Source organism: Tachypleus tridentatus, chromosome 8 (assembly GCF_004210375.1).
Source record: "Tachypleus tridentatus isolate NWPU-2018 chromosome 8, ASM421037v1, whole genome shotgun sequence".
NCBI classification, from domain to species: Eukaryota; Metazoa; Arthropoda; class Merostomata; order Xiphosura; family Limulidae; genus Tachypleus; species Tachypleus tridentatus.
The window spans coordinates 103,326,261-103,347,425 of NC_134832.1; the positions used below are offsets into that span (position 1 = coordinate 103,326,261).

Below are 21,165 nucleotides of genomic sequence, written 5' to 3' on the forward strand. Positions count from 1 at the left end.
TTGTTAACTGAAAATAAAGTACTAAAAAAATCAAATACTGATTTAAGGTCCTAGTATTATTATTGTATACTGAAAGAATATTAGCTCTCTATTTTTGAAATTTAACTTTTTATACAGTGACGATTTTACACCTATCACAGAAGATTTAGAAAATCATCAATGTAAGTTGAGGATTTTAATGTCATTTTGTAGTACTAGAGGTGGACAATTAGTGGAATTTACTAATTTATAAAAGTCAATTTATCACTTATTCTCACATGAGAATAATTTTCTTATTTACTGCATCTCTTTTTAATTACTCTGTTTATTTTGATAGAGGTTTTTATGTTCAACAATTTAAAATTAAGTTTATTATCAAACCTTAATTGTTGCACTTGAAATTTATTACATGTGCAACATCATAGAAAACTTGCAAAAAGTTTAAAATACAGTTAATACTATTTCATGTTTTATTCCTTACAGGTTTTCACAAGATTAGAAACATACTAGACATAACAGGAACTAATGAGATTACTATTAAATATAGGTTAACTTGTGCATTTTTACTTATGGGGAAGAGTTATAATATAAAGTATGTGGATACTTTAGGTGCATCTTCACTGTTTAAAGGAACAAAAACTTACCAGCATGTGGCATTTTACTTCTTAAATGTTGAGGACAGTACGTTTATCATGAGTCCAAGATTTAGTTACTTTTTAAATAAGAAAGCTAAAGTGTATAGGGAGCCAGTTATTTTGCAAGTTCTGACAAAAAGGTATTGGGCTTAACAAACTTAAATTAATGAAAACATAATAATGACAATATTTCAAATATTAGGATAGTTGGAATAATACAAAACAAAAACACTAAATAGTTCATTATTGTCTTGAAGATAATTTAATACAAAACAATTGAGTTTTTTTCCTAGCTCTAAACCTGCCATTGTAATAGCATCAAAGTTTGGTTTAATAGTTTATTTGTTTGCATCTAAAACTCTATGTGAGCTTTGAACATAGTGTGTTAATATCTAATTGTATTAGGAAATATACTACTTTCTGTGAAATAAAATGTAATTATTCATATTTACAAAACAAAGGAAATTTATTCCAAATCCATTTTAATATTTTTCAATTTTTCATGTCAGAGAAAAATCATTCAGTCTTTGTTTATACAGCAGTGATACAACTAAAAAATTTAAGATCCAAATTAAGACAATATTTTTACCATTATCAGAAAATGTCTGTTCTTATATATGATAAGATGTGTTTCCTGGGTAATGTTTTGGGATGGATTATTAAATATTGTCAGTAAGTGTACCAACAGAACTGAGAATTGTTTTTTATTTAAGATAAAGAATGGTGACAGTGAAATATACTTTGTTTCTTGAGATGGCTTCTATTGAATTACAAGTGATTAAAATGTTGATATCATGAAAGTGATATTTTCATATGGATATCTTTTCTTCAGTGATCATGACTCAGATAATATATTATTAATAAAACTCAGTAAAAAACATTTAATCCAGGTATACATGAATACAAGACTAATGAAAGATTGTTCCATGTGCCTCTTCACTGTAACAATGAGGGTCAAAGTATGTGTTCCATATGCAACCTCACAAAAGCAGAAGTCAGCAAGAAGACTCCTCATCAAATCAAGTATGTTTCTGTAATGTAGGAATATTAACTGTGTAATGCAACTTTCTGCTTCAGTATGATACACAATATGTTTGTCTCTTTTCTGTATAACTGATTAAAACATTTTTCCAATAAGGCAACTGTTATAAAATGTACAGATATTTCAATCCAAGATATTATTACTGTGTAAATTACTAATTTCACTTATTCTAATAGATATAGTGCATCTGTTTAAAAGATCCATTGCAAGATCTATTAACCCTTTCACTACAGGCTAGGTGTAATATACACAAATTTGTCTACAATTATGTGTTTGCACTATGACTTTTGATACATTTGTACCTTCACAAAATTCAGATTTTTGTAATGAAATATTTTTACTAAAGATTTGTTTGTGAAAATACTCTTGTCACTTATTTGAGTGCAAAGTTATTTCATATTATGATGAAGAAAACTATTCTTCATCCCAAAAATCTCAAATATTATTTGTGTAATCTCGAAAAACCATACATTTCAAATGTTTGTTCTGAGTAAAACTTTATATTTTTTTGTTACTTCCTACACTCTATGTGGAGTCTGTCACTTTACTTACCTTGTAACCACCATAAAACAATTAGGAAATAAATATAAATTATGCTTTTCCTCCTGCTATAAAGACTATATGCTATAACACGAAAACACAAATGTTTAGTCAAAGTAGCTTATGTCTCATATGTTATACATATATATACATTTATTATATTGACCTTAAGTCATGCCTAACTAATATTACATAGCTTGCATTGACACGGTGCACATTCACTCGTGTTATGTGTTTAATAATATAAAAATGTTGCTAAGCCTTTTAAAATTTTGCATGTGGAGAATATCAAACAAAATTTTTTTTTGGGTTTTTTACACAGTTAAATAACCAAAAAATCATAAATAACTATACCGATACCATAGAATTTATATGATATACTATAATTTATTATGTTTAGTAACTAAGATGTATTTAGATTAAAAAACAATGAAGCTTTGAGTGGATTAAAGACATAACCTACCTTCATGAAATCTTGGTTCGTAAGAATGTGGTAGCCTTTTCACTGATTAAAATAGCTGAGAAAACTACAAAGGGGACATACTAAGGTTTCAGTTGGTTATTCATATGTCACATACTGAAGTAAGAGACTATTTCAAAAAACAGGGTCACCATGTTTGATTTAGTATATACACTACATCTCCAGAGATGCCAACCATTAAGATCTGAGCATAATCATTATGACTATACGCTCATACGGACAAATATTACGATTTGTTGCAACTCCCAAATTATTATATATTATATAGGCATATACAATAAAGTGATAAATTGTTCCCTTAGGGCTTGAAAGGGGTCAAAAGAAAATTTCTAGTGAGTACAAATAAATTTTGATAATAAATAAAAAACATAGTCCAAATGGCTACTTGCGATAATCATGTTTGTGCTTGAAATAATAAAAAATATTTGTATCTCCGACGTCTACCAATATTTTGAGAGCAGTGCTTCTCCATACTGGGTATGTGGGGGAATCCATAGTTACGTCATCAGTGCTTGTCAGCCAATCGGCACTCTCATAGATGGGTATTTCTCGTTTACTAAGCAGCATAGAAACACCAGTGCGATCATTCACAAGATGGAATAAAAAGAGGCCTCGTTTACCAGATTGCCTTGTTTCTGGCAAATGTAAAAGGACTAAAACTGTGAATCTAAAATTTAGGAAAGAGTATAGTGCAAAGTATCCGGTCATTGCATCAAAAGTCAGTGACAGTCATGCATTTTGTACAATTTGTCACATCGATTTTTCTGTGGCGCATGGCGGGATAAATGATTGTTGCAGACATACAAAATTGACATCTCGCCAACAAAAGGCTGAGGCAAAGACAAAAACGATGCATATAAGAAAATTTATGAGTAAGAATTCAAAATATGAAACCATAAATGCAGAAGTGATGTTCACGCAATTCGTCATTGCTCATAATTTACCCCTAGCTGTAGCTGATCATGCAGGACATCTATTCAGAAAAATGTTCCCAGACTCTGATATAGTAAAAAGTATGGCTGTGCTAGAACCAAAACTACAGCCATTGTACAAATGTTGGGTTGTGAAGATGACAAAATGATTTCAAGCATACTTACTAACAGTGTTTACAGTTTAGCCACAGATGGATCCACAAACATGGATGACTCAACACTATATAAAGTGGTTGTACGATATCTTGACCCTTTGCTTGGAAAAATTGTTTGTTCTCTTTTGACAATGGTGGAATGGAAATAAGCTTCAATGGGAGAGAATATTTTCAAGCTTTTGGACCACAAACTGACAAAGAGGAAAATTCCATGGGAAAACTATCTTAGTTTTTCTTCAGACAGTGCCTCAGTTATGTCTGGTATAGGTAAAGTTGTGATGGGACACATCTCAAGACGACAGCCTAGCATTTACTTCATGGGCTGTGCCTGTCACCTCATGAATATTGCTGCCCAGAAAGATTCCAGAGAACTGCCCTGTCCAGTTTCTGATATATTGATAGGTATCTACTATTTTCTGGACAAAAGTGCTAGCAGAAAACAACATTTCAGAGTTTCAAGGATTGTATGACAAAGAAGCAAGAAAAATTCTACAACTTGTTAACACAAGATGGCTATCACTTGGGGTGTGCCTCAACAGAATATTGGACAGGTGGAAGCCATTGAAGAAGTATTTACACTGTGAAAAGGAAAGACTAGATCAAAAAAGATCTAAATGTGCAGCTCAGTCAGGCAGCAAGACTCTTACAGTCAGGATATCCTCTCACCCACACAGGGACACAAGACAGCAGTCTCCAAAAGCAGACAAAGAAACATTTGATATCACTCAATATATGTTTAGGCAGTCTGACCTTGAACTAAAGAAGAGACAATCAATGAAAAAAGAGAAGAAAACAAAAGCTAGCAAGGAAGTAACCAAGAAAAGTTATATGCAGAGCAAGTTAGATAAGTTAACAGTTTTCTTACACAACAAAATGAACTTGTTATTTTGTCTTTTTCTTCAGTCTGGAATTCCTCTATTTGAGCAAGCCAATTTGATATTGCAAAGTGAAGAACCTTGCATACACATTATGTATAGAACTCTGATTACACAACTTAAAAATATACTTGTCAGATACATCAAACCAGAATATCTTGAAGGCAACAATCACTGAACTTGACTACAACAATGAATCCTTACACAAATGTGATGAGGCAGTTTCTATTAGAAATGCTGCCAAGGTATACATTGTTAAATATGAAAAGGTCATGGACCTGATCAGCTTCTACACCAGTGTCAAGAAATACTATATTGCAGCTACAAATTACATGATGAAACATTTTCCTCTAAATGATGAACTTCTGATTCATGTAGAGGTTGCTGATCCAAAACTGAAAGTCGGCAAAGATTTCTCTTCTCTACACTTCTTCACAGACAGGTATCCTGTCCTTGTCAATACATATGAGCATGACACTATTGACAAGTTGGAAGGGCAATATTTGAACTATCAAAATGATACTTTCTCAGAAACTGTCCTTCAGTTGAATGTTGACAAGTTTTGGGTTCAGCTATCTACAGTTAAGGATAGAAATGGCAACCAGAAGTATGACATTCTATATAGGGTTATGCTTGGAATCCTTACAATCTTCCATTCTAATGCTGACAGTGAAGGGATATTTAGTTTAGTGACTAAAAACAAAAGCAAGTTCAGACCAAATTTGAGCACCTCAGTTTTGAGCAGTATTATAACACACAAGATGTGTATACAGTCAAATGGACAATGCTGTTATAACTCTCAACCATCCCGAGACATTCTCATGAAAGCAAAGGCTGCAACAGCTGCAAAACTAGTACAATAAGTGTCATAAACATGATATAAATTAGTCCTTACACAAAGGCTTTTTCTGCTTACTCTTTGTGCATGTTCAATGTTTTACTAGTATGTTTGTTACTCTGAACTAAATAAGACATAATTTCAAAAGAATTTTTTAAAATTTATTTATTAAATACACAAAACACAGTCATAAATGAGCAATCTATAGCAGTAATAAATGATAATAGTTATAATAATAAACAGCTCAGACATTGGTCAGGCCTAGTAGCCACAAATGATAAAGGGCTCTGTCTACAATCATTACGCTCAGTCATTTGAAATAGTTGGCATCTCAGCAAAATAAGATATGAAGTTATTGTATATTCTAGGTTGTCAATATTAATATTTGGAGTTCCTAATTTGTTTAAAACTACAGAATTAGTATTTTAACATTGCAAACATCTAATTATAAACAGTGCTGCATTCAACATACCACGACTCACTAAAATCTGTATGTGTTCTTTTAATATTCATTTTTAAATTAAGAAATTGACTCATGTATAATATTAAAGCTTGAATTATAATCTTCACTTTTATTCCAAACTTAGACATAAATTCATAAAATAGTAGTTCAATAAAATTTTGAATGTAAGTCAACAAATACAATGACATTGCTTTTGACTTGCAACCCATTGAGAAAGGGCTAAAAGTATTTAACACACATAGGTGTCTGAATCAGAAAACTAGTATGTAATTGGGCCCATTGTATTTAGCACAAGCAGTCATACCCATTCAATTTACAGGGAGCTCTTAATAAGTCATGCTAAATATGGTGACAGTTGGTTCAGCAGATTCACAGTTATAAATGAGCAATGATTTTGGTCAAATTTTTTTTAAAGCAAAAAAATATTTTTGTTGAATGTTTATATATTTTTTTTTTTTAGAATTACTTTACCCAGAAAAAGGATTTTCTTGCACAAATATCCACAACTTAACAAGAGAAAAAGTAATTTAAACCCAAATTCCTTAGCTCTAATTCGGGTGAGTATTATATACATCTCATGTCTCAGTGAACTCTTCTTAAGTATAGACTGCTGTTCTAGAATAAAACTGTTGGTTTTAATATAAAATTTAAAGCTCTTATAAAGCTTTTATCATTTTATAATATTTATATTGTTTCAGGGTCAGATCACTAGTTAAACAGCTGAACAAGTGAAAAATATTACTGTTTATATTTAATGATTAATGACAAAGTTAGAAAATATTAAATGCATGTTTAATGTGTTAAAAATGTAACTTTTTATTCTCAAACATCAGAAGTAACTTGTCGATCCAATAGACTATGAGGCCTAGGTTCTCAATATCAATGTTACTGCAATGTGGGATTATTTTCCATTGTGAGTTTACTGTTCCTCTCTGTTCTACATAGAATGACATGAATAACTCTTATAGTACACTGCACAGGTGAGATAATAGGAATGTTCAGGGATGTATTTCCAGTGGCAGGTTCCACTTTTACACTAGTTTCAGGTTAATGAATAGACTACATTTAAATTCTATAGTTTGGAGACTTTGTCCTTGAAGTTAAAAATATTTTCAGCCAGAACCACTTCTACAAACAATATGAGAATGAATCTGTGGGGAAAATGAACAATATCTTTGAGTTTGTATTTTACACTAACATTTATCACTATCGTAAATAATGGTTTTAAATAGTAGGATATCTAAGTTTATTTAGTGTACACTGAACTATGGAAGTAGTAAACTTGTGTGAAATTCATTTTTTGGAAAAAAACTTAATTGAATCATAGTAAGAAAGAAAGTAATTAGTGTTACCAACAAGTTTTGAGCAGAGACTGGAGGTTTCTTGAAAAGAGATGTAGATTTTGTTATACTAGATGTCTTTTTGGAGTAAGGAAGATTATATAAATTACAAAAAGATAAAACATTTGACAGTCATTTGAGAAAATGCATAGAAAGAAACATAAACAGAGTAAATTTGAAATACATTTTTGAAACAGTTATTATAAAATTTGATAGATGTGTGCTATGTATACTTTTGTTATAAAGCTAAATAAATAAATTGTAGTTTGTATTCAACATTTGTTTTTGCAATATCTAGTAGTTATTGAGAGCATAAAATAAAGGGAGAAAATTTTTAGGTAGGATGTTTATTAAATACCTAATTTCATTCATGTTTCAGAACATTCAAAAGACTGATAAATCCAGGAAGGTGCCATGTTTGCTGTTCCACTGACACTTAACTCTAGTAGTTATACAATAAGAATTACTGTGAACTATCATGAATGTAAAATTATTTCCCAGAAATGTTTAATAAAATTTATTAGTCTTGTATTGTTTGGAAAGGGAATACAATATTAATTGGAGAAGCAAGTTGTATTTTCAGCTTGACTGACTTATCCTTCAAAGAATCTGGGTACTTGGTCTCCTTTAATGACTCGTCTTTCTATGCCATCCTTTGTAATAATCCCAAGTCTTATTACTCCACCACTTGATCCATCTCTAGACATGGCTAGTGCCAGAGCTGAAAGATAGGTTAATATATATATAGATCTAAGATAAAAGTTTTATTATGCCTATTGGGACTACAGACATTAAAACAAAACATTCTTTTAGCATGTTATTTCTGACAATATATAGTTCAATTACTTCTAAAGCATTTGCAATAGTTGCTGAAATATTTTGTTTAATACCTTCTGGTAGTTCATTTAAATAGTGTTTAAAAACAAGTAAAACTGTAAAATATTAATGAAAGTATTCTTACTATTTGAAACAAAGTCTACACAAGCTTCTTTGTCAAAATCTGGTTTATAGTTTGCATCAACAAATCCATAGACATAGGTACTCCCAGAGCCTCCTATTGTAAAGGGCTGTCGAACCAGCATACCCCCAAGTGGAATACAGTATACCTGTATTAAGAGTTTAAACACGTTTAGATCTGCAACTGGGAGGATAGGGGATTTTAAAGCACCTGAAGACAATTTTTTTATATATTAAACATAATAGCAGCAACATGTTTCTTCTAATGCTAATTTGATACCTTACTTTTCACTTTAAAAAAATGTAGCCCGCCAACATTTAGTGTGGCCTTAGTTGTTGTAATCTAACCATGTGGCCTGATCTGTAATCCAACGCAAATGGAATATTAATCCTACGGGATTCCCAGGCTTCGAGACAAACTTCTAAAATTATCTTTGCTAGAGAGGAGCAGGCCGAATTCGATTGGTCGGCCTCCTTTGAATAGGTGACGTGCACTAGCAATTGTCTACACGTCATGTCCTGAACCTCGCCTTCGCCCGCTGGCGACAATTTTCCCTAACCTCTGCTGTCCGTCATTTATTGGTGTTTACAGTTACTACAAGAGATTGAAGGTAAATTGATTATTATTTAGCATATTGTTGTGACTTTACTGAATTTATTAAAATTTTTGCTTTCAGATGCATCTGATTCTATGTACAGTGTGACCTCGTTATTCGCGGGGTTTACGTTCTTTACTAGCGAAAACCCGAATATTGGACGCAGTTTTAAAACGTATATGTATGCGATTATATACTATATGAAATGCTTCCCAAACACTAATGAGTAATAATGTAGCAATATTGCATACTGTTATGTATTTCACTAAATTGTACCGTGCGTTACCGGGCTGTGCTTTGCCGTTTGCGTTGTTGGGGAATGAGGCAGTCAGCCAATAGCAGTCCAAGTGAAGGACAATTGATAAAACGGCTTGATTGAGTAAATACAACAGAAATCTCCTCGAAAAGCCCTTTTTAAGTTCGCGCATAAGAATATGCGGGGCCGCGAATGGCGAACCGCGAATAGGCGAGGTCACACATTTTGCTATTCTCAATTAATTTAAGTACCGGAAGGCTATGATCTGCCAATTTAGAAAATGTGTTTCTGTCCATAAGAGGTTCCATGTGTAAATAAATTCTATGACTTTGCTATTTTCGTGAGAATAATTTTTGTTTTGATTTCAGGGCTAGTAAAATGTCAGCAGTTAAGAAACGAAAAAATTGATGATGAGGGAAGGTTATTCAACAGTGAATGGCGCACAAAATATCTTGTTGTCCCACATAATCAAGGTGTTGTCTGCCTCGTCTGTCAAACTACAATTGCAGTCATGAAAGAGTACAATATTAAGCGACATTACGCAACTAAGCACTCCTCCCAGTTTGATGAAATTTTTTTTATATTAAACATAATAGCAGCAACATTTTTCTTCTAATGCTAATTTGATACTGTCTCACGCAGGACAAAAGATCTTTCAGAGGACATCAAAGAAACTTTGAAAGAGATTGAATTAGTGTGAAGCTTTCAGTCTGGCTTTGGATGAAAGCACTGATATCAATGACATCCCAACTTGTCATTTTCATCAGAGCTGTTACTAGAGAGCTTGTGCACCAAAGTTCTGGATTTTGCAGAAGTCATGAAAAATGTCGTCAATGCGTAAATTATATTGAACACGAGGATTAAATCATCGACAATTTAAAACTTTTTAGATGAGCTGGACAGTGAGTATTCAGATGTTTTGTACTTCTCTGCTGTATGTTGGCTTAGTAGAGCTGCTACTTTGAAGAGATTCTGGAATCTGCGAGAGGAGATTAAGTTCTTCATGGAGAGCAAACGTCAGAATGTGGACTTCTTGAGCAATGAGAACTGGCTGAATGACTTAGCATTCCTCACAGACATTACACAGCATCTGTCTGATTTAAACTTAAAACTACAAGGGAAAAGTCAACTTGTGAATAAGTTGTTTGAGCATATTTGTGCTTTTGAGAAGAAATTGGAACTTTCCAGGTTCAGTTGAGAAGAGCCATATTGACCCATTTTACATGTCTTGCAACCAGGAAACTGGAATTTCTAATCTGGATTGCACCAAATATGGAACCAGTGTACAAAAGCTGCGTGATGAGTTTGCAAACAGATTTCCAGATTTCAGACAAACTGAAATTAGATTGAAATTGTTCGCTCAACCTTTTGATTTGGCAGTGGAAGACAGTCCTGATGATTGCCAAATGGAACTCATTGAACTGCAGGCTGACATGGACACTAAAAGGAAATTCTCTGAAAACAGTTTGCTAGACGTTTACAAACTCTGTAATGCGTGAAAAGTTTCCCAATTTGTCCGTCATGCACAAAGAATTGCCTCCCTTTTTGGTAGCACCTACTGCTGTGAGCAATTTTTCTCCAAAATGAAGCTCATCAAAACCAAATGTAGAAGTCAGCTGACTGATGAACATTTGACCAGTCAGTTAAGAGTGGCAACCACTTCTGTCAAAGCTGATATTGACAAGCTCTGCAAGGACTCTAAATTTCAAGTGTCGCACTAAAATGATCACTCATGCAAAAAAAATATAAAATATTATTGCTTGCATTTTGAGAATTTTTTTAATTTATTGTGCATGTACACGAATAAGCTTGTTTTTAAGTGGCCCGCTTGATTGATGAAGTTGGTTATATGGCCCACCGACAAAAAATGTTGCACACCCCTGTACTAAATAGATATTTCAATGAAATTCCTGTTCTACAATTACTTTTAATAAAGAGGTTTCACATTTAAGAAAAATCCAAGCAAGTTTCTATTTCTAGATGAAAATCTTATGAAATTGGTTTATTTTATCATTACCTGACCTCCATCCCGTTTATCCCAGCCTGCACATATAATTCCTGCTGTTAATGAATCACGGTAACTATAACAAAACTCACGAAACACACTCGCTGCAGTTTTCACAGTAGGGGGTTCCTCAAGTTCCATTCTGGAATATAATGTAAATGAAATAAAACTTAACAAGAGGAACACTGCTGTACATTAGCAAATACCAATTCTTTTACTTTCTACTGGATTCAAAATGTATAACCACACTTACTCCTTGCTAAAAATTTTTATAAGGGTATCACACTGTATTATGAATACAAAATATATCTACAAAGAGTTAAAATATCACTATCTTTGCTAATATATATTAAGCATAATTTAAACAGGTTAACATTTACATTAAAAAAACAGCAGGACCAGATCTAACATATTTATAATACAAAAGATATGATGCTGCAAAATTAAAGTCACCAGAGCACAGCCTATAATGTAGGATCCAAGATGGTGAAGATGCCTCATCAAGTCTTCAGCTCCTTTTGCCTCATGTTTAAAGAATAGAATAAAAAAGAGCAAGACATGGGTGCTTAAGCTATCAACATTCCATGTGTATATCACCCTTCATTGCTTGCAGACACCTGAGGGGAGCAATTGCTTTCAGAAGAAATGAAATGAGAAAGAAATTAGGTTTTTCCATCAAGGGTGGTAAGAAAACTGTCCTGTAGTTGGTATTCCATCCCTCATTAAGGTAGTAAAAACTAAAATTAATCAATATAATATTAATGACACAGTCAACAAATTATACAGGAATGAAATCCCCATGAAGTAATGTAAAATAGTATAACACTTATCCTTCACCAAATAAATCCAGCCATAAAACTATGCCCACCATATAAAATTAAAAACGAATTAGACAAAATAAAAGAATACTTCATCAACATCAATAAGTTTCCTCCACAAACCATAGAAAACATTATACTCACACACCTCGACAAAAAGCAAAATCAACTAACACAAGTAAATATACCCCATGATTTAAAAAAAATCACAAAATCACATACTGCTGCATATCATATATTCCCAACATCTGGCAAAAACTAGAAACAAATTATGACATTCCAGTTAATACCAAATGTATTCAAAAACAGGCACAAAACTAAAGTCCATACTATGTAAAAACTACACTGACAAACATAACACCAACATTATTTATAAAATACAATGTGATAACTGCCATGACTTCTATATTGGAGAAACAAGTAGAAAAATGGAAACCAGATTCAAAGAACACAAAAAGTCACCTTAACACGTTTTGAACACTGCAAATCAAATAAACACAACATAACCATAAAAACACCCAAGTTCTAAGTAAAGAAACAAACAAACGCAAAATTAAAGAAGCTTACTTTTTCTACAACTCAAGCCCAAAATAAACCAATACAAAGGAACATCTTTATATCTATATTAATAAATGTATCCAATATCTAAGCACGCCCTCTACATTCCTTCACTCAATTACACAACTGCCTTCAAACATCTGGTCAGCTATCGGTCAGTTACCTCTTTCTTTCTTTGTGAACCTGACAATGACCAAAGAAGGTCAAAACGTTGTTCGCTCCTCAACATAGTACTTTCTCTGCACATATCAGCTGTTTTTACATATATAATTTTCTCTACATGTGGGTTTTCTCGTCATCACGGATTATTGTATCCTGAATTGTTGTTTTATATAATATTCTTTATTATTTTAGTACAATGGATAAGACTGTCAATACTTTTCTCAATTAATTGTTTTTCAAGGATGGGTCATAAAATATGAAAGAAAATTATATGAAAACTTACTCATAAAAACTAAGCTGGTAAGCCACAATATCAGCTATGGCCTGAGTATCTGCAGCAGACCCAGAACGGCAACAGTAGATGTGATCTGTGATACGGGTCAATTTATCTGTAACCCGATTGGCAATGTAAGCCCTGGAAAACAAAATATACTTTTTTTGATGACCAGTAATTACAACCATGAACAGATCAGTATTGAATAAGAAAGATTTTTAATTTACTGCTACAACATAAATTATAAATGTTTAAAAACTTGATTGAAAACCAATTTCACAGCATCACTGGTATGGTATTTACAATAATTTGAATATCAAAAAGCACTCAGCTACTGTAATATTCCTTGTCAAAACCACAATTACATTTCAATATTTGAATATTAAGTCACATCTGATCACTATCATAGGCAATGAAACTGTATAATACCTTTCAAAATAAGTAAATCTGTTACGTCTGTGAATTACTTACTACATATTTTTCAGCCTTCTGAAAATAGTTACATTCAGTTTCTTCTTAGTTGTAAAAGTAAATATGTTTTTACTTTGAGGACAGATAAAACTGTATTCTTATGTAAGAAAACCAAAGCACACACAGTATTCCAAGTGAGGCCTAAGTAGTTTTGAAAATAGATAAGTTACTTATTCTTTTAAAGATGAACAAATATGGGTGAAATAGGTAACAACTGTCAAGTTCAGAGTTACACTTGTAACAAAAATATTGGAGGATAGTTATTCTACACAAGTAATTCTGGTAGAAGGGGCAATATTTCAGAAGCCTTTTGTTTTTTCATTTTCAGGTTAACTCGGACTGGTCCATAAAGGGGTTTATATGATACAGAAAAATTTGAGTGGAGGTGCTATCAAAGGATGTGGATTTTAGATAAACTGTGCTTGGTTCCATAATACTTTCTGTCTTCTTGTCAGTTTTGTTTGTAAAATTATTATTTACCAGCCATTGTTTGGTGAGGTGGACAGTTTCTGCAGTTGGAATGTCAATGAATAAATGGAAACTGACAGACAACTTGAGGTCTGACATGTAGGACTCTCAGCTTTTCAGTGAAATTTGTTTTGAGTTGTGGTCATGATATTCTGTATTAACTCTTAATGATGATAGGACAGGTACCAAACAAGGAAAGCTATGTGATGGCAGGGTTAGTTTATGGCACTGACAGTAGGTTTTGGATCTTATGCAGTTCACAAAGCTGTGGAGCATAGTTTCTGTTTTTATATTCTGGGCTAGTTTTTACAGATTAAGCCTTAGTATCTGAGTTTAACATTTTATCAAAACATCTCTATTTTTCTTGAGGAGTCAATGTTGAACTTTTTTATTGTTGACTTATCACACAGTTACTAGATGATCTACTGTCAGAATCATTATGTCCACAACAAATGTAATATTTTATTTGTATACAGGTAAAATTTTATTAGTTTTATCCTGTTTTATATGAATAAATTTCTAAACAAGCATGATGAAACTTTTGCTAAGTAGAAACTCAAACTTGGAAGTATTTGAGCTACCATTGGCCACATCACTCATTCCACCATGTTCACTTCAATCCTACCAGAAACCAAATAAACCCAAGATTTTCTCTAAAATTATCACTGAAATTGCTACCAATTTCAATCTTGTTTATTCATCAAGATGAGTTACCTCTTTTGACTTGTAATTAATGCCTATAAATACATTCTAATATTTTATTAGGTTTATTACCACCAACTGCTTCAATAGCTTGAGTGATTTAAAGCACATTGTTTTCAGTCATGCTATTGGGTGATCAAACAAAACTGTGATACATATTATTATAACACAAATATGTTATTTTGCACTTACTATAATTAAACCATTACCAAACATTTATATACTATTCAACTAAGGCTGTATCACCTCAACATCCTCAATAGGCCTGCATTCTATTTATATTCAATAAGTACAAAATTAGTCTCCATAGTTTTATGAAACTAGTACAGTTTTATTTCCAGTTTCTTTGTTTTTATTTATTCAGCTAAATTCAGAATATAAGTATTTAACTGATACACACCATACAAGAAAAAAACTTTTAGGTTTGTAAATTTGATATCAGTTTCATTGTATTTTAAAACATAGATTATGCTAAAGAGTTGTCTTTAAAATTCTGAAGTATTTATTTAGTCTGAGTGCAAGGTTATTTTCACATTAAGAATAAATACTTCATCTTACAATTTTAATATCTGATTTGTATAACATCTAGAACCTCCTAAATAAAGTGTTTTTTTTCAACTAAAACTTTATACAGTGTATTTTTATATAACATTCTCTACCCTATCACTAACTGTAGCTAAATTAAAATACAGTAAAATGAACATAATGAAATAAAACTAGTAATACATTTTATCTTCTTTAAATGTATCATTTTCTGTTATCTTCAATTGTTACCACTTTCTCATCTATATTATTCAATTTTGGGGTTTTATTGCCTATTTGTACCTTGAAAGCAGGGTATTAATCCATGAAATATAGTATGGCATAAAACTATGCATCTTCAAATAAACTTAGAAAAAATTAAGTTGGTTATTCAAACAAAGAGTGATTTCACTTTCATAGATGCATTTCAAACAAAAATATATCAGTCTCATTAACAAAGAATTTTCTAAATCTACTACTATTTAACTATTTAAATTTAACTATCTACTACTATTTAAAAATATATATGGTAACAAAAGCTGTTACTATTTAACTAATTTTATAACTTCATATAAGCTGTTACTACTTACTTACACACAAAGCATGTCTTCTCAATTGATGTTTAGTACCAAGAAAAAAAGGTTAACAGCTTGAAATATAAAACCCAAAGCTCTTTCCAATGTTTATAATCATTTGCATCAAATAAAACATGTATTGAAAACTGCCTTCAAAGTTAAGGATAACTAGGCAGGGCTTCCGTAGCAAGTTGGAACAATATATTGACATATCAGCATGTGGAAAAGTTAGGACAAGATTGTCATATTTCACCTTGTAATTATTTATAATTTCTGCAAAACTAATATTATTATAGCTATACAAACTAAAAGGCAGATCTAAGCTAAGAGTGCATACCTGATACATGGCAAATTTTATTATATATATTTCAAAAGAAATTAAAATCTAAAAATATAAAGATTAAATTATTAACTACATTCTAATGCCAAGTTTATTTTAAGTACATTAATAATAAAGTTGGTAATTAAAGTTTTAATGTAAGTCTGTAAACATTTGTGCTATGAGTAGTGGTGATCAACACACAGGTATGGGGAGAAAATCATAATCTGTGCACATATGTGAATTTTCACTTCTTAATCTACCTATGCGGTGCAAGACACCAACTAACAAGGATATCTTTGTTGTCAATCAAGTTCCGTTTCTGATGCATCAAAATATCTTTCATTTTTACCATGATAATTCATCTTCAACTGTTACTTTTGAGTGAAAATAAATCCAATTTAGCCATATTTGTTTGTTGCCACCAGTACAAAGATATGAAAGTAGGTCAAACTTTGGCATGAGTAAGTCTGGCATTATGAGATAACTGACAGATTATTGTGAAACACAACTATACAAATAATCGAGAATATAACAACAGCCATAACCTTCAGTAACCATGCATGCACCAGTAGCATTAATGTATTTACAAGATTGTAAAGACCCAAACATCAATCCCTGAGGATCTCAATTAGTAACAGCATCTAGTTTGACTGGACCCCTATTAATACTTTACTGATTTTTTCATCCAACATCCAATAAACCAACTTATTAATGTTTTGTATGATAACTTATACAAATTATTTTCTTAAAATACAACTATATACCCTTTCCTTCACCCAGGTAATGCCTTCAAAAACATTAACATATTTATAAAGGAAGGTGCCCCTTTAGTGAATGCATGTTGATTTTACGATATAAAATTTCAATTACGATATAACATTCTCTTAAACTTCTTTTATCAGATTCTAGAATTTTTCCTAATACACAATACAACTTATTATTCTATTATCTTCAGACCAACTTTACAATTTTCAGGTACTTGCCCATGTCTACTGACCTAATAAATATGAGAGAGAAAGAAGCTCATATATATATTACCCCTGACCTCTTTTACCATCATGGAGAAAACCTTGTATGGTGCTGATGGTTTCTTTTTAATCTTTCTCTTTATCACTAATTGACTAATATCTAAACGATTCAGAGAAATCCCAATATTTCCAGGCACTACTATTTGTTGGTAAATAATAACCTGACTGTAAACAAGTTAGTGTAGATAACAATAAAAAAAATTAGTCTAATACTGAACAAAATAATAATAATGTATAAGTGAAACTAATATCTGAGCTATTGGACATGTGATGAAAAAATTACATACAAAAACCACAAAATAAAACTAATAATTATCTATTTAATAAGCAAGACAGCTTTAATCTATTGTGGCCTAAAAACTATTCATCATGATGGTTGTAGTTATAGCAGTTTTGAAAGTTATTCTCACCCCGTTGTTGTTCGTGAATCAGCTCCAATAATCACTCCACCATCAAACTCCACAGCCATGATTGATGTCTGAAATTATAAAACAAAAAGACAGTTTTGTCATTCAAAACAAATTTTTTACTGAGAAATACATGAAAGAAAATTTGCCAAATACTATTCTAATTTCTGTGTGACAACAACACAGGTAAAACTAACTCTCAAGGAACCAAATGCAGAGTAACTTTCCTTACAAAAGACAAAGAGACCTTCACTCTTACTCAAAATTAGACAGCAGCTATAGTAGAGGTGAGGAATTAGTCAATTACCTATAAACATCGATTGCATCAGTCATGTAGTTGCCAATTAATCAAAGTCATGATTAAACTGGTTTTGTCATAGAAGCAGTCAACTAATCAAAATCAGTGTTTCTGATTATTATTGGTTTCCATTGTGCTAACTATCCAAGAAATCAAAACAATGGCATTATGGTTTCTTATTATTTTTGATTAATTCAAGGTTGTTTAGGTTCAATGATTAGTGTTGATACTCAAGAAAAAAAATCTCATGTGAATTCCAATTAGTTGAATGAAATTGATTAATATGTCTGACAACTGATTTTGAAATTCCAGTAAATGCCCAAGTCTATTCTTATTAAATGCATTAGAAAGAACTTACCTCATCTCACATAACACAGCTATTCTTGTTCAGTGCTGTACTTTATATGCAAACACTTTCACATGCCACAAGCCATTTAACATGAACAGGTTTAATTGTGTCTTGCATGTAAATCATCATATGATAACCTCTCACTAATAAAAGTGCAACACACCCTCCTGATACCATTACTTCCCCTGTTTGATTCTTCCAAACCATTGCTTCAGGTTTTGACTGAAAATGAAAGAATTGGTTTTTCAGTAGTGAGGAACAATGGTAAGTGTAAAAGGAGATAAATATCTATTGGAGAAGCATTTTTGGTATAGGAAAATAACTACTTATGTTGTACATTATTTCCTTTCACATAAACAGATAGGATTCCACACTAAATAGGTGCAGAGACCAGTGAAATGGAAAGTGTAGTGAACAAGAGTATAAATGAGTGAGAGAATAGATACCAGTCATACACATGAGAAGACTTGTGTTGTTTGGTTCAGATCTGAATCCAAAACCCAGCCACAGAGATCTGACATCCAGCAGGTATAGGAGGGAGGAACCTGACTGAAGGGATGAACTGTACTTTTTATGGCTCATTCCTAAGCAACAATATCCCCTTGAATAAACTCATACAGAGCTAGAGCAACAGACTGGAGGCATCTATCATCTACACCATTAGAACACCATCATTTCTTCTCAACTACATGATTCATCATTGTTTGTATCATATATCACTATCACATTCAAGAGGATGCTTCCATGGTTCACCACCCCAGCAGCTTTGAACTGGAAAATGGTAAGGATTTCCATTTTCCTCTGGGAGAAAATGAGGACAAGTTCAAGACTAAAAGACAGGCTTGTTTTTCTAACATGATGATTTACTTTGGAATGAATTGTCATCAGCAGCAAAGAAGGCTAGCACTTTAGAAAATTTTAAAATATGAAATCAACATATTTTTCTGAAAAATACAGGGTGTATTTAAAGCAGTTTATGTACATTTGAATTATGATGTGCCTTCAGATAGTTTCCTTATCTGAAACCATTGCTGGCATAAAAATTCATGAAATATAAAGCTTTGAAGCCAACTACATATAAGAAACAGGTTTTTATTTAAAAAACAAACTATACTATGTCAAAAAGGCTATCTGACTAGGCTGTATTTCGACAATTTAATTTACTTAAATTTTTAACATTGAGCTTATTACTAGTTTTACAACATCATGCTTACTGAAAATATATATATCAATATTATACCACTTTCACTTATAAATTATAATTCACTTCTTCTGCTAGCTCATTCTACTCATTTACTCTAAACTGAAACACATTTTGACACCTTAAAAGACTATACACTCTAAAACAAAGGAAGATATTCTTCTGGTCAGATTAAAAGGAGCAAATAGATCAAGTGTAAAAACAAATTATGAAGATGCCATGTGATTTCCTCTGTACCTTATTTTAATTAATTTTAATACCCATACCAACCATCTTGAGAATACAGTTTGTATTCTGATTTTTTAGTATTATTTATAACATATTGAGTATAAAGTATAATCACTATGTACTGTAACATTACTACCTTAACTTTTTTTGTACTTACATTTTAACTTAGTTTAAATCCTTACAATGGCAACGTTTAATACGACACATGTAGGCCTAACCACTATTAACCAGTAACACTGATAAATAAAATGTCAATGGAAGAGTTAAAATGAACTTAGCTCAAATACTAAAATCACCTAAAGATAATTATAACAAAAACTCACTCCTGTCGAATGCTCTGCTGAAAGCCAGTCCGGTCCATCATTTAATAAATTTTTTGATAAATGAACTCCAATATTTAAACCATGACAACGAGCATTTATTATATCCTCCATGATAAAGCAATTTCTATTTGTGTAATTTGCACAGCACAGGGTTGCCAGACACTTCGCTTATATTCCCCCTACCGGTAAAGAAAAATATCTCATATTTTCAACTGTTTTCAGCAGTTTAACCAAGGAACATGAGTATACCGTTTTGGTCAAGAATGACTATTAAAAACTACGGCATAAATTGTTGTATGTTTTTATAGAGCGTTTTGCCTATCTACATAAAGGTAGTCCATTTCAAGTTGTGGAATTCATGTATTAAAAAAAACCAACAATAAACAAACAAACACATGTTTGTTTTTTGAATTTCGCGCAAAGCTACTCGAGGGCTATCTGCGCTAGCCGTCCCTAATTTAGCAGTGTATGACTAGAGGGAAGGCAGATAGTCATCACATCCATCGCCAACTCTTGAGCTACTCTTTTACCAATGAATGGTGGGATTGACCGTCACATTATAACGCCCCCACGGCTAAAAGGGCGAGCATGTTTGGCCTGACGGGGATGCGAACCCGCGAGCCTCATATTATGAGTACAACCCCCTTATCCAAACAATTAGTTTAAAGAACGATTATGAGTCGCACGCCTTAACTCACCTGGCCATGCCGGGCCTTGCAAACAAACACATACCCGTTTTCATAAAACCGCAATAAAAATCGCGAAATCAAACAAAGCCAAAACCTTGGGTAAGTGCTATTGTTTCTAGCTATATCAAACTGACATAGCTGATGTCATAATTGTGAAAAATGATGATGAAAAAATAGTCTGTTAAAGCAAATTTATTATCTATATGTAGATCTTGCTATTGAGATACATTTGCAAGATTTTAAGCACATGTTTATCAAAAACAGAAGAGATTAAGACGAAAGATGTGTTTTCCATATATAACAAAGAAGAAGAAGAAAGCGTTTTACAAGTAAATTTCCGAATATTCATAACCTAAATATTAGAACAAATCAATTATGTTTAAACAGAAACTGGACATTATTTAGAAAGCGTGTACCAAATTTCACGCAATTAAGTTAAGCATTTTTATACAAGAAAACAAAACAATCAGGAATAACACAATATCACCAATGTTGTCCTGATTGCACTTATATATTTACAACATGCGGTTTATGGTTAAAACTGAAAACTGTATAACATGATTAAAAATAGGTTAAATTATTATAACAGCAGCAATAATCTAATTACAGATAACATAACATTTCATCATTTTTATCAGAATTTCTTTGAATAAAATTTCTTTTTTTTCATATTCAC

The 21,165-nt window shown here is 32.0% G+C and overlaps 2 protein-coding genes across 4 annotated transcripts in view; one reads left to right on the forward strand and one right to left on the reverse strand.

Moving 5' to 3' along the window:
• LOC143223096 (uncharacterized) overlaps positions 1-7,809 on the forward strand; it is a 31,899-nt gene extending 24,090 nt beyond the window's left edge. For 2 of the 3 annotated variants that reach the window (XM_076450543.1, XM_076450544.1), the window contains exons 5-8: positions 118-161; positions 1,505-1,637; positions 6,401-6,497; positions 7,660-7,809. In XM_076450543.1, coding sequence (XP_076306658.1) covers positions 118-161; positions 1,505-1,637; positions 6,401-6,497; positions 7,660-7,713 — 328 coding nt within the window. In that variant the 3' untranslated portion in view covers positions 7,714-7,809. Of the gene's footprint in view, positions 1-117; positions 162-1,504; positions 1,638-6,400; positions 6,498-7,659 lie in introns of those variants that run through there. The other variant, XR_013012656.1, reaches the window with a different exon arrangement.
• Positions 7,783-19,982, reverse strand: Prosbeta1 (proteasome beta1 subunit). Its single transcript, XM_076450545.1, has 6 exons — positions 19,801-19,982; positions 17,405-17,472; positions 12,916-13,047; positions 11,107-11,236; positions 8,242-8,386; positions 7,783-8,001 (listed from the first exon to the last, which is right to left on the reverse strand). The coding sequence occupies exons 1-6, from the start codon at positions 19,909-19,911 to the stop codon at positions 7,874-7,876; spliced, it is 714 nt and encodes a 237-aa protein (XP_076306660.1). The 5' UTR covers positions 19,912-19,982; the 3' UTR covers positions 7,783-7,873.
• Between the last annotated feature and the right edge of the window lie 1,183 nt (positions 19,983-21,165).

What these genes read in the sequence shown, in the direction of transcription:
- Prosbeta1 (XM_076450545.1), bottom strand. Translation starts at nt 19,911, where the DNA reads ATGGAGGATATAATAAATGCTCGTTGTCATGGTTTAAATATTGGAGTT. An exon ending in TACCAGCTTAGTTTTTATGA is followed by an intron (nt 11,237 to 12,915) that starts GTAAGTTTTCAT and finishes ATTATATTCCAG; the next exon opens with AATGGAACTTGAGGAACCCC. An exon ending in TGTAGACTTTGTTTCAAATA is followed by an intron (nt 8,002 to 8,241) that starts GTAAGAATACTT and finishes CCTATCTTTCAG; the next exon opens with CTCTGGCACTAGCCATGTCT.